General features: G+C 45.0%; 1 protein-coding gene across 2 annotated transcripts in view; it reads right to left on the minus strand.

The window, feature by feature from the left end:
* Nucleotides 1–6,251: 6,251 nt before the first annotated feature.
* SEC11A (SEC11 homolog A, signal peptidase complex subunit) overlaps nt 6,252–14,418 on the minus strand; it is a 39,319-nt gene continuing 31,152 nt past the window's right edge. Inside the window, exons 4-7 of one of the 2 annotated variants that reach the window (XM_032836770.1) lie at nt 13,845–13,964; nt 13,266–13,303; nt 6,967–7,024; nt 6,252–6,780 (exon numbers count right to left, since the gene is read on the minus strand). In XM_032836770.1, coding sequence (XP_032692661.1) covers nt 6,999–7,024; nt 13,266–13,303; nt 13,845–13,964 — 184 coding nt within the window. In that variant the 3' untranslated portion in view covers nt 6,252–6,780; nt 6,967–6,998. The remainder of the gene's footprint in view (nt 6,781–6,966; nt 7,025–13,265; nt 13,304–13,844; nt 13,965–14,418) is intronic. The other variant, XM_032836769.1, reaches the window with a different exon arrangement.

Here is a 14,418-nt window from a genome sequence, read left to right on the forward strand (position 1 = left end):
TTTCAATCGAAAGCCCATTACCGGGGGAAGAAAAGGCTCCCTGGACAGCCACTAAAGCTGCGGTGTTGATACAACACTCAACAAAATGCCTATCACACTGGGAGTTGCTGGACAGACTAAAGGGCCAGCAGATCTGCCTCAACTTTTGACCAATTCAAGAAACAAATTCTGGTCTTCTTCCACTTAAGTAAGTTGTCAGGCTGACTGCTTTGATCAAGGCTCATGCTAGTGATTTACTTCCTTGCCTGACATAAAGCCCGAGTACAAATTCTTTTAACTAGCCTCCTTGATGTAAAGGGGGAATCCAACTTTCCAATCTAAAGAAACTGGCCAATTAAATTAAGGGTGCTAGAAAAATGATTTTTTTAAAATATTTAATTTATTGGGGCACTTGGGTGGCTAAGTGGGTTAAGCCTCTGCCTTCAGCTTGGGTCATGATCTCAGGATCCTGGAATCAAGCACTGCATGGGGTTCTCTGCTCAGTGGGGAGCCTGCTCCACCCCCCACCCCGCCGCCTGCCTCTCTGCCTACTTGTGATCCCTCTCTCTGTCAAATAAATAAAATCTTAAAAACAAATTAATTTATTTGACAGAGAGAGAGAGAGAGAGAGCATGAGCAGGGGAAGCAGCAGAGGAAGAGGGAGAAGCAGGCTCCTGTTGAGCAGAGAGCCCAACATGGGGCTCGATCCCAGGACCCAGGGATCATGACCTGAGCTGAAGGCAGACACGTTAACTGACTGAGCCACCCAGGCGCCCGTAGAGAATGGAGGTTGGATACAACAGACCTGAGGGAGAGTTTGTGAGAACAGAGAAGAGGTAGGAGATTTTAGGTTTCTTTTTTTTTTTTTTAATTTTTAAATTTATTTTCAGCGTAACAGTATTCATTGTTTTTGCACCACACCCAGTGCTCCATGCAATCCGTGCCCTCTCCAATACCCACCACCTGGTTCCCCCAACCTCCCACCCCCCGCCCCTTCAAAACCCTCAGATTGTTTTTCAGAGTCCATAGTCTCTCAGATTTTAGATTTCTTAAGAGGCAATGAGTTTTGAAAGATTAAGGAACACAGTTCTGGGGGGCGGGGGGGACTCAGTCCATTAAGCCCCTGCCTTTGGCTCAGGTTGTGATCCCGGGGTCCTGGGATCCAGCCCTGAGTCGGGCTCCCTGCTCAGTCAGGAGTCTGCTTCTTCCTCTCCCTCTGACCCTCCCCACTGCTTGCGTTCACTCGCTCTCTCTCACATGAATACATTTTTTTTTTTTTAATCTAAAACAAACACTTCTACAGGACAGGCGTTTGGTGGTTCCTGTGTGAACAGATGGGTGGCTGGGCTGTGTTGAGGCGGTCCTCTGCGGCAGCTGCCAAGCTACACCTACACTAAAGGAACCTTCTCGGAAATCTATGAAAACCAGCAGGCTACTTAACACAGAGATTACGGCAGGACGTCACACAGTGCCCTTGCAATGAGGTCCCAGGAGAGAATTTCTTGGTTCTTGGGTATCATTATAAGGTTTTTGTTAATTCCATTTTAGGCCCATTCCACAAGGCATAGAAATGGTTTCCCTCTTCACATTAGCCCCTAAGGAGTTGAAAATCAACACTATGGATCTCCTCCAGCGGACACAGAACTTTGATGTGTCTTGTGGGCGCTAACCTCACCGTTGACTTCATCCTTTTTTCCTCCCACACTTACTTCAACCTTAGATTCTTCAATTATTTTATCTTATCGCAGAGTACTAGACGTGTCTTAATGAGCTGCTCCAAATCCTTTTCTGGAACAATTTATTTATTAATAAATAAATCTAAAATGGGCCAAGCACTGGGATAGGGACTAGAGGATATACTAGCCTGAACCAGAGGTTGGCCGTGTCTTGACGCCTTCAAGAAGCCGGTCGGGGTATGGGCCCCGCAGGAAACAGACCACTCCAAGGGCGCCGTTAAGAGTCACGAACAAAGTCCTGACAGCATCCTGCGGGAAGTGCCATACACTGGAGAGTTTGGCTGAGAATAAACACCCTCATCTTCTGAGCTCCCTGTGCATCTGTCACTCCACTTAGGACCCTACATGGAAAAAAACCGTTTACGTGCTGCCCCAGTTAAGGCACAGAGTTCCCAGCAGTTCTGTGCCTTCCTTATCTTTGTCCCCCAGGGGCTAGTTCAGAATCTGGCACTGAGGAGATGCTCAGTAAGTGTCTGTAGGATGAAAAAGCTTTCAGCAGGTACAGAAGTGAGCACACACTCCGGGCAGAGCGACCAGCATAAGCGAAGACTTGGTGTCTGTACAGTGAGACCAATGTCAACGGGACGAGAATGTGGGGTCTGCAGAGAGCTGAGGCTGGGAAAAGTCCTGAGGGCCTAGGATGCTACAGGACACTTAGAAGGCAGTGTCCTCACTATTTTTTTTTTGGGGGGGGGGTAACTCCTACACATTCTAGCCTTTAATTAACACATCTTGGTCACACAGAATTCCTTTCACACCCAGATTCACCCAACACTTGTGTGCAAAGGGTCGTATTTATTGTTTATTTCTAAAAGTCTATCTGGTATTACTTAACAGTTCTAGTAAGGGAGAATAGTACCAAAGACCTACCTTGCCAGAAACAGTCTGAATAGGCCATCCCGACTGAAGGAGCAGCTTGAGGAAGGTAGACAATCTATTTAGTCACCCAGAATCAGCTGGATCATTCCAGAAGCTCAACAGAGTGATAAATGTTCTACGAAGGGTGCCCTTAGCTGCTGAGAGAGCCCCCACACGTTGTTCTTAGGAGCCGTATGGACTTGGTAACACGCTAAAGCAAATGACCAAGAAATGCACTTAAGGATCACAGAGCCTTTATTTATTTATTTTTAAATATTTATTTATCTGAGAGAGAGACAGAGTGAGTGAGTGGGGGGAGGGGCAGAGAGGGAGAGAGAGAATCTCTGGCCGACTCCTTGCTGGGCCCAATGCAGGGCTCGATCCCACCACCCAGAGATCATGACCTGAGCCACAATCAAGAGTCAGACACTTAACTGAGCCACCTAGACACCCCAGAGAGTGTTTATTTCAAGCCTGGTTCTCTGAGAAAGCTGGGACAGCCCAAGAAAAGTGACAACCACCAATATTTCTCCCACTGAAAAAGAGAAGGCAGGAAGAGTCCAAGGACACACATAAAAAGGAAGAAACAGGGTTAACACGAAAAGTTCTAGAAAGAGAACACACTGTTTAAATGGAACCACAGGGAGAAAGTTTTCAGAATCACCCTTGGCTAGACCGAGATAATGTACTTACTAAGTAACAGGAAAGGGCAAATCACTTTAATGATTCCTATGCTCTGCTCCCGCATAGAGCTCAACAACAATGCTTCCCTAAGTTACTGGGGCACTTGGGGAGCTCAGTCGGTTATGCGTCTGCCTTCGGCTCGGGTCAGGACCTCGGGGTCCTAGAATCGAGTCCAGATCGGGCTCCCTGGTCAGCAGGGAGTCTGCTTCTCCCTCTGCCTCTCCCTGTGCTTGTGCTCTCTCTCAGTCTCTCAGATAAATAAACAAAATCTTTAAAAAAATAACGCCCATGGGGTGCCTGGGTGGCTTAGTGGGTTAAAGCCTCTGCCTTCGGCTCGGGTCATGGTCCCAGGGTCCTGGGATCAAGCCCCGCATTGGGCTCTCTGCTCAGCAGGGAGCCTGCTTCCTCCTCTCTCTCTGTCTGCCTCTCTGCCTACTTGTGATCTCTGTCTTTCAAATAGATGAATAAAATCTTAAAAAAAAAAATTAAAAAAAATAATGCCCACCTAAGTTACTGCCTCTGGTTATACAGAACATGTAGTACGTGAGACAAGATGCTTCTGGGACAAGAGAGTACAGTGTCTACAGAACGGGGCCCCTGCACAGGAGGGGTTTTTGCCATTTGATGGGGGAACTTGAGGCCATATCCACGAACTTACACAAACAGCATAAGGCTGCAAATGCTGAGACTTGGAAGAAGGACAGTTACTCTGTGTAGAAAGGGAGACTCAGACAAGCAGAAATGAGAGTGTAAGACAATATAAGTGACGGTATAGCAGTTTACCACAAGGGTGCTTAATGCCGGATGAATTCAAAGTCTGAACTTCCCACGTAGGTAACACCAGGCCAACACAACATTTACGGTTCAAAAAGAGATACTTCTGAAAGTAAACAGGGCACTAAAATTAATGAACACGTGGAACTGATCTCCAGTAGGCTCAGACTGGCCGGGTGCAGAGAAAAAGGCATCCGGTCACCCCAGCAAAGGGAAGCACTGACTTTGTTTCTGGATTCCGGGGACGGCCATGAGCAATGGAATATTTGAATGTAGGGCTTGTAAGTGACTAAATATGGTGGGAAAATGAGAAAATCGAGGTGATTACTCCTTCAAAGAAGAGGTGCAATAGGGAGGGTTAGTTTACAGGTACTGCCGTGAGCGTCAGTTGAAAGAGGGGACAATCAAGTAGAAGTGTCCGGAGAGAACAGAGAGACAGAGATGGAGTGAGGACAGGCATTTGCAAACAACTCGCAGAGACTTACTCCCTGGGAGTGAGGACAGTGGAAGAGTCACAGCCCAGAGACCATGCGATGATCAAATTCTCACTTGCAGTTTTATCGGTCCTCATTCTCCTCAATCCCCGACACTCACAGTGACACTCCCAACTTCCCACTGGCCCAGCCAAATCTCAGCGTATAATTCCATTCCACACCAAATCGAACATCTCTGGCATGTCTTACATTCTCTAAGAGCTTTTAAAACACATTACATTTACTAATAAAAAATTGCCCAGCTGTAAGTCTTAGGTTTTAGCACTAAACCAGACAATATAAAAACTGACAGCATAAAACCTCTCTCCCAAAATAATCTTTATTTTTAGCTAAGAGAGAAATTCAAATATTTCTGAATAATTTGATTACTTCTCAGAAATTTAGCTGTTGCTTCCAACGAGAGCATCCAGCAAAGGAGGAAAACCAAAACTGGGTGTGAAAATATGCAAATGAGGAAAATATTTAATGTTTCAAGTGTATACGGAGCAGAAATGTGGACGGCTGAGGATACAAGTACGGGTCGGGCAAGCTAGAATCACAAAGACCCCCAGGATCCCAACACAGGGCAGCGAAGCACACAACTTCTCCGGACAAGCCCCAGAAAGGTTGCTGCAAAAGCAGAGCGAGGATGGTTAGGCCAAGCGGTTAGCCCCACCCTCTGCAGGTGATTAGGAGGGAAAACATGGAGAGAGTAACAATTTTCTGCCATTCTATGCACGGGGGGCTGCTTCCACACTCTGCGGCTCTGAGAAAATCTCAGTACAGTACAAGCCTCATAGGCAGGCTCAAAGAAGCACTCGCTAGCCTAATGGGTCAAGTTCCTTACTTGGTTGAGGTCACTCAGAGCCCACATCCAGAATTTAAAGGCTAAAGCCTAGTTAAGGGATGTCGGATGGCACTATTCTCTGCGTGGGAGAGCTTCGTAAGATTAACTGTTCTTAGCTGTAAACTGTCTCCATGTTTTAATGCTGATTCCATTCGCGTTCAAGTGTGGACCGATTTCCACTTCAGCTGATTTCACTCAGCTGAACAAATAACAGAAGCTGCTCACTTAGCCCAACACAGAAAATCTGCTTACTTCCAGGTTTCGCATTAAACACAAGACAGAACAAAAAGAATCCTGAGTATTTCGTACTTAAAACACACTGGCTTGCTCTACACTGGCCCTTTCCCTAACTGCCTCAATATGAGAGGAAGAAAGACACAGCTGGGCTTTGCATTCACTACTTTAAACTTTTCCTCCTCCAAGTCTGCACGAGGGAAAAGTGAAGCCAGGCACTTAGGAGAACAGGTTTTGGCAAATGAGAGTTTTTTAAAAGGCAAGTAGCTCGCTCGCCTTCTAGCACCTTCCTCCTGCTTCCTCCATATGCTGAAAACCACTGCCATCGTGTAGAAAGGACTGAGAGTGTCTCAAGTGCAGAAAAGGAGAGAAACCTTTACAGCACAGTGAGGTTTTCTGAACCTTTCAGCAACACCAACTGCATTTCTACACATCTCAGTCGCACCCCGGCAAAGAATCCATTTTATGGCTAAGAGATTTCCTATGAACGCCAACAGCCATTTCTGCTCCACAAAAACAAAAACAGACCAACAAAAAACAGTTGTTAAAATGAGGACAACGTTCTTAGCTGAAGGATTGCACACATCAAAGCCTTTATCTCCCCCCAAGGGTGCTACGAACCAGAAGGCAAAGCTTTCCCGACAAACACAAGTCAGGGATAAGGGGTTCGATATGCAAAGTCTTTTATTTAAAATTTGAAAAGTTAAGACTTACGACCACCTCCGTATACGCCATTCCCATCTTTTATACGGAGGAATGACGGTTCCAAACTCATGCAGAGCTGCGTTTTCCATTTCCAGAACTCTGTAGGCACTTTAGAGGTGAAGCTTGGCTTCAAAATACAAACACTGGGGGCTTTGGCTCAACCTTTTAATATAAAAAATTCACTGATGTACAAAAATGTGAAAGGGTGACAATGACAACATATGAAATCCTGTGATTGAGAGTCCCCTCGAGTGCGCGCCGCAGTGCCCGTGCACCTGCCCACATGGGCCCTGGCGTGGAAACAGAAACTAATGCAAACGTTGCTACCCAGAAGCGCCGACAGGTGCGAGCTGCACTCCACCAATCACAGCCCAGTATCTACGCCAAACACTCAGGAACGAAAAGTACGGCATCTTCCAGGAGCAGCGACGCAGACGTCTTACTCACGGTGGACCAGCACGAATAAACCCAGCAGGAAGAGTACTGCATACTAGAAAACAAACACAACTCAGGTCAGGGAAGCTTTTCCAAGTGTCCAAGTCCTCAGAGTTCAGTCATGAGCTGGCTCTTGTGACCGTGACCAATTACTAACCGGTCCGCCTGTAACCCATGTGACAGTTTCCAAAAGGAAGCAAAGGAGCGCATGTTTAATGAACCGTATAGTGTAGGCTCTTACCTTAAATTTCGGGTAGTCGTTCATGAGGATCGTCACAATCCCAATGTAAGGAACAAATCTAAACAGACAAGCAAACAGAAAACGGGTCATCACAGAACTCCCCTGTAGCCAGTCTCATTTACCGAACAGTCTCAGTGTCTCCAGCGGAAACGGATTTGCAGTCTACCGAGTCCACTTGTGCAGACTCTCCTATTAGGTCCTTCCAACCACTCACGTGACAGGGAAGTTAGGAATATCACCATTGTACAGATGAGGAAACAGATGCTCGTGCCCGAGGTACGTGGTTTCGGTGCAGGAGGACCAGTACCAGACCTAAGGTCTCAGGCCTCCCGATGGGGACTCTCAGGCTACACGCGGATTCAGTGCTCGTGGCTGGGTTTGTTGTCATAACCTTCCAGGGGCGGGCAACGTAACTGGGGTGACAAGGCAAACACAGCCCGATCATTACAAGGTACTTCATGTTAAGCGTCTAAGAAGTGAGCGTAAGAGCTCCATATAGTACTTAAGATTTTGCTACCCTCTCATTTCTTAGCCACCTGTAATCTGGCTCTGGCTCTCCTGACCCCAAACTTCTGGAACACTTTAAATCGCCGCATGCAGTAGACGAGTCTCGCCTCCCGTCTTCCTGTTCATCTCTGCAGAATTTGACTTTGAGGACCACGAACTTCCCCTCAAATCCCTTCCCTCCTCGGTTTCTTGAACACCCCACAAATCTATTTTTCCACCTACCTCTTGGCTGCTATCTCTTTGTGTTTTTCACCTGCTCTTTCTTTCTCCTTGCCCCTAAAGTTTATCCCCTTAAACTCGAAAAAGATAAAACCATCTGTTAAATAATCTCATACACCAGATATATTTCCTTTGGAGTCTTTATCACATTTTTTAAAATTGCGTAATTGGTTGCAAAACTAGCTGCACAGTGTCTGTCCCTCTGACTCGACTCTAAGCTCCATAAGGGCAAAGACGATGCCAGTCTTGCTCCCACTGTATCCTCAAGGCTTGGTGTAACCCTGCACACGGCAGACCTCTGGTAAACACTGCCCGACAGAATGTCTGGATGTCCAGGCCTCTTCTCTTCCTTTCCCTTGGAGATCTCATTTACTCCTGCATTTCATTTCTCCCGCCCAACAGAAAACACTCCTCGACCTCGCAAGAATTCAGGGGGGAAAGGAAAAGTTAGCAGAGTACCGGCACTGTGGGAGGAAATGGCAGTTAGCAAATGCACAACTTCCTTCTTTCTCCTCCTTTCTTCCTGCTGGACTTTAGAACAGGCCCAATGATGCTGACCTAGAGCTTGTCCTAGAGGAGGGAGGTCAGGCTGAGGTGAAGACGGAACTTCGCGTACTTTAAAATAGCCCAGATATTTCTATTCAGGGCATCCACAACCTGTGCACCATCGTCCCAAAGGTGCACAAACAGAAATCACCTCCCACATAACACCTCCACCATCAAAGCCTTAGGCAAGCTTGAAAAACAGAAATTTTGTCTTTGGTGCACTTCCTTCCTTTGAAGAACTCTTCTTACTTCCTGTCTCCTGTCCTCACCCCGTCCTGCCCCTCTCCCTTCTGGCAGCATTACCAGACCATCCCCTCCCCGCCACCAACCACCTCTCCGCATCCCCAAACTTCCATTCTGTAAGCTGATGTTTCCTAAAACCAGGCCTCCTTTGTCAGAATCACTCGGAGAGCCTGTTACAAATGCAGATTGCTGTATCTTCCTCACATTTACCGAGTCAGCGCATCTGTGGAAGTGGGGCCCAAATAATGCTTCTGCACACGACAGCACCAGCAGCTCAGTTCTAGCTGGGGGATGCCTGCAGCAGGCATGTGGTGGCAAATAATATCCCCTCCTAGGACCCATGCTTTGGTTTCAACCCCTGGAACCTCTAAGAGCTGCAAAATGACAGTCCCTCCAGGATGGCAGAGCTAAGCTCTAGGAGGGTAGACGGGGACTTTCTGTGTTTTTAAACACGTATTTTTTCTTCGTAATATAAGAACTTATTTGTCTCACTTATGAGATCTTCATAAAAGCAGTAGCTTTCAGTGATCGTAAGTCATCTAATTTAAGAAGGTGAAGGCAGATGCCTCACGGTAAGATGCAGACTAAAAGCTATAAAAGTATCTGTGATTTCTACTAAAACACTATCAGGCTGCTGATTCTGGTCTGATGATCAACCAGCAGCCACTCTCACAGAGAGAGACTTTTCGCTGTTCCCTCCATGCAGTACCCGTGCTCCGGGAACCTTGAGCTCCCCGTGATCACACAGCCTGGTCATGAGTTACCCATGGAAACATTGTCCCTTCTAAGCTTGGTTTTCCCTTGCCCCACTGTAAGAGAAATGGAAGCAGCTGGGTCTTTAGGAGGAATGTAAGTGAATAATAGGACAGGCAGTCCAAAGTCAAAGAAGAGATTTAATGATTTGTCTCACTATTTCCCTCCTCGGACAGAGACAGCAAAAGGCTGCTTATCAAGTACATGACGCTGCCATCATTATCACCTTCAATTCAAATCAGCTGCACTTTTTTCCTACTCTACTCGGAGAAAGTCTGCTAAAGGCGAGTTGACAATAAGCAGAAGGTTTAAAAGAAGTCAAACACGCCACCCACAAAGGCAGCTCCAACGGCAGCCTGGGCCCAGTCAACATCTAGAACGCCGAGTGCGGAGGAACACACGCCCCTGGGAGGTGCTGGTGAGGAAGGGGCCTCCGCTGGAAGAATGACCTGCTGATGTTTGGAAAAAATAATTTGGTCGGATGTCGAAGGGGCCTCTATCTGGGAAGCCTGGACCCCGGGGAGCTGACTGGAAAAAGGATCATTGTTACTACCCCAGAATAATCGGTTTCAAGGTAAGTAAAAGGTACATTTTAAAAGCCTCATCCATAAAACTGGTCTTAGTCCCCAGAGAGCTCAATGACTCTACTTATTCCTTCTCCTGTGCATCTCTCCTCCTGGTCAATAGTCTCTGTTCCCAGCCTCCGGCCTGTCTCTCACTCTCTTCTCCTCCTGCTCCTTTTCTGTCACTAACAGCTACTCCTGTGTTTTCAACCTTCTCAACGGAGAAAGAATCACCCCTTCTTCAATACGTAGCTGGTTCAGTATTAGTTTCATTTTCTAACACTGTTTTTATTACACACTGCGACATGAACAAAAGTCGAGGACAAGATGCCAGGTGAAAGAAGCCAGACGTAAATTAAGACACGTGTTGTGAGATTCCGTTTAGATAACATGTCTAGAGACAGAAAGGAGATGATGAGTGGTTGCCAGGGACTGCAGGGAAAAGGGGATGGGGAGCGACTGCAAATGAGTATGGAGTTTTCCTTTTGGGGTGTGGACGTGCTCTGAAATTAGTGCTGACAGCTGGCTAACCTTGTGGATATAATAAAACCCACTGAACTGTACACTTTTAAATGGTGAATTTTATCTCCTAATATATGTGAATTTTATCTCAATAAACTTGTTTTAGCTTGTTTTTACTTAGGTCCTTAGGCCTCAGTGTAAAATTTTTTAGTTTGCAACTGTTTGAAAAAATCTGTTTTTACTGTGTGAAGACACTTGTACCACAGTCACAGACCAGTCTGCAGAAAAGCTATCCTCAAGGCGTGGGTACAGTCTGACTTGGAATTACCAGTTTGTGCTTTATAAACACAATCTCCGCCAAAGGCAGTGCTGTGGCCTGCTATGTGTCCAGGTAAATGGCAGTGTGATCGACGCAGAGCTGCCCAGGTAAGAGCCAGTGCTCCTGCTAGGTGGCTATGGGTGTCCCAGACGTGTCTACTTCATGGGAAGTTACTTAACTCAGTACCAGGCCACTGCTTTTTTTTTTTTTTTTTTTAACTAAAAGCCACAAAAAGACCTATATTTTCAATGTCGGGATTTTATTTATTTATTTATTTATTTAATTTTTTTTTTTTTTTTTTTTTGACAGACAGAGATCATAAGTAGGCAGAGAGGCAGGCAGAGAGAGAGAGGAGGAAGCAGGCTCCCTGCAGAGCAGAGAGCCCGATGCGGGACTCGATCCCAGGACCCTGAGATCATGACCTAAGCCGAAGGCAGAGGCTTAACCCACTGAGCCACCCAGGTGCCCTCGGGATTTTATTTTTGTAAAGATTTTATTTTTAAGTAATCTCTACATCTAATGTGGAGCTCCAACTCACCCCCCTGAGACTGAGCCAGCCAGGTGCCCCTCAGTGCTGGGATTTTAGAAATAATATTGTATGTAGTTTGAGATTAAAAAAAAAATTTCTTCAGAAAGACGAGCTAGTTGAGTCAAAGTCTGGCTCCTCTACCCATGATGCATCTTCTACCCAAAGAGGGGGCCAGAGTGAGTGGACTGAACTGGATTAAATACCTAAGAATCAAGATCCACATAAAGGGACACTATGTTATACTGGTTATAGTATAAATGAGACATACTTTAAAATTTAACAAAAGCCTTAAAGTATGCATAGGTTTCACCCAGTAATTCCACTTCTGTGAATTTACTAAAGAAATGATTACTGGGCAGAGGCACTGAGATGTAAGATGTTCATTATAACATTATTCACACACACACATACACACACACACAAACAGTCAAAGCACCTACCAATAGGAGACCAGCTAAATAAAAATATGGTCTATCCATTCCATGGAATAGCATACAGCTATGAAAATGATGATATGGAGATATGTCTTTTGATTTGTAAAAATACTGAAAACTTTGGGGATAAAAAAGTGTTATAAACAGCGTGACTATCTCTCCTCACACATAAAATGTCTTTATGTATATATACATACATACGTTATCTGCATCCTTTACATAAAGACTAAAAGAACCTAAACCAAAAAGTTGAATACTTACACAGGGGGAGGGGAAGGAGAGCTGTGACTTTGCCTAAAAAAAAAAGATTTTGGGGCGCCTGGGTGGCTCAGTGGGTTAAAGCCTCTGCCTTCAGCTCGGGTCATGATCTCAGGGTCCTGGGATCGAGCCCAGAATCGGGCTCTCTGCTCAGCAGCGAGCCTGCTTCCTCCTCTCTATCTGCCTGCCTCTCTGCCTACTTGTGGTCTGTCAAATAAATAAATAAAATCTTTTTTTTTTTAAGGTTTTATTTTATTTACTTATTTTACAGAGAGAGATCATAAGTAGGCAGAGAGAGGAGGAAGCAGGCTCCCTGCCAAGCAGTGAGCCCGATGTGGGACTCGATCCCAGGACCCTGAGATCATGACCCGAGCAGAAGGCAGAGGCTCAACCCACTGAGCCACCCAGGTGCCCAATAAATAAAATCTTAAAAAAAAAAAAAAAGATTTATTTTAGAGAGAGAGAGAGAGAAACTCAAGCCTACTCCCTGTTGAGCTCAGAGACTGACACAGGGCTCCATCCCATGACCCAAGCTGAAACCAAGTCAGATGCTTAAGTGACTGCACCATCCAGATGCCCTCTGACTTTACTTTTAGATGACTGTTATGTTTCTACGTGAATGTGTACATTACAATCAAAAGAAAAACAAAAAGACTCAACGAGACTGACAAGTCTGAATAATCACATTAGCAGCATCTTCGGAACTGTGGGAGATGGGAGCATCATTTCTCAGAAGCACCGATGATCTGGTTTGTATTATAAAAGTGTGTCTGGGGTACCTGGCTGGCTCAGTCGGTGGAGTACGTGATTCTTAATCTCAGGGTTGTAAGCCTGAGCCCCGGGTTGGGTGTAGACATTACTTAAAAATAAATTTAAAAAGTACATTTATCTCCAACACGGGAGAGGTATGCACACAAAAGAAAAGACAAAACACACCGGTGTTTGTTCTGATCCTACCTCTCTGGCCCCAAGCCAGCATCTCTCATGCCATAACTGAAGCAGCTTCCACTCAGTACTACACACTGACTTCTCTGTGGGAGGAGAACTGCTCAGTGCAGTGGCCTGATCTCTAGCAGAATCACTCTGAATTCCGTGTCTACAGAAGGAACAGATGTTCTGACAGGGGGTGAAAGCCCGTGAGGCATCTAATAGTGAGACCCAGCAGCTCTCCACTTTCAGAAGTACAGTACCAGTGACTCTGGCGAGATGGTTAAGTAAGGGTGGGCTCTGGGGTCGGCCGGACCCATCTTCAGTGTGGCCTTAGATAAGCAACCTACCTCGCGTTTCCTCATCTGTAGAATGGAAATATTAGGGTTGTTTTGTGGTTAAAATGAGGTAATACTTGTGAAGAATTTAGAATGAGTCTCTGGCACATAGGAAGCCCTGGTAAATGTGAGTTATTGTTAATACTATTAATAACATGAAGGTAGTAACAATTCTATTACGTCCTCATGTCAGTAACTTACAATTCCTGTCCTCCACTGATCTGTTCTCCTGATAAAATCTGAAATAAACAGGCTTAATATAACTTTTAAATTTCATTTGATCCCAATAATTTTAAGGCTAGAAATAAAAACAGTATGAAATAAACATGGTAAAATTGATTTAGATGAATACTTTCAGTTGCTGATTCAGTAACTACTTAAGAAATACATTTCAGGGAGCAGGATCAATAACTGGTCTAGACACCCAAACCAGCACGGTTTAGACTCAGAGTACAAGAGGGTGCCCAATAACATTTCCTTTTTTCTTCCCCACTAACATTTCTTGAATGAATTAAATAAATGAATTTTTAAAATTGTCACTCCGATCCATCATCTCATCACTAATATTCTACTCTTTTGCTGTACCCCATCTCCTCCCCTCTGGAGCAGTATCCCCCCGGTTTTAGATGCATTTTAAGAAGCATGCTTTTTCAAAGGACGCAAGGTGATTTGGTAGAACCAGGACCAAAACATTTAATTGTGTGTGATCAAACAATATGACTGGGGGCCACATTTCCTGTGCCACGGAAGAGCTCAGTAAATGCCCCCTTCTATACTTACCCCCTTGCTCTCCCCACGACATCTTTCTTCTCTAACCAGTGTTGTCCTTGTTTATAGAGGCCTCTATCATCAACGGCATTATTATCACCTTTGGTCAAAAACTTGATATGTCCATTTTGCCTTAAAAGAGCAAGGGGAAATAAAAGTGAGGGAAAGCCAGGTCATCAAGCACAAAATTTCCACAGCACCAAAAATGCTGTGGCACTGTGTATTTTATCATCATTCCGAATACCAAAATGATTATCTACTTAGCTAAAAGGATGTTCCTAGCTGTGTTTACACTAGGGAAAAACCAGAAACAAGCTGAAAGTCTAACATTCAGGAGTTGAAATATGTAAGCATTGAGGACAATGTCACAGAAGAATAGTTAAGTGACGCTGGAAGATAATACACATTTATTAAGTGAAGAAAAACTTAGACAAATACAAACCACCGGTTTTCTGTAAATACAAAAGAGCAAAGGAACACATTAAACTACCCCACATAATATAATCCACAACAAATACTAAGGAAACGACAGAATAACTTAGTTTCTTCAACAAGTTGTGAGGAACAAAGAAATTTGGAAGAAGAA

Source organism: Lontra canadensis, unplaced genomic scaffold (genome assembly GCF_010015895.1).
Source record: "Lontra canadensis isolate GAN:19392208 unplaced genomic scaffold, GSC_riverotter_1.0 scaffold94, whole genome shotgun sequence".
NCBI classification, from domain to species: Eukaryota; Metazoa; Chordata; class Mammalia; order Carnivora; family Mustelidae; genus Lontra; species Lontra canadensis.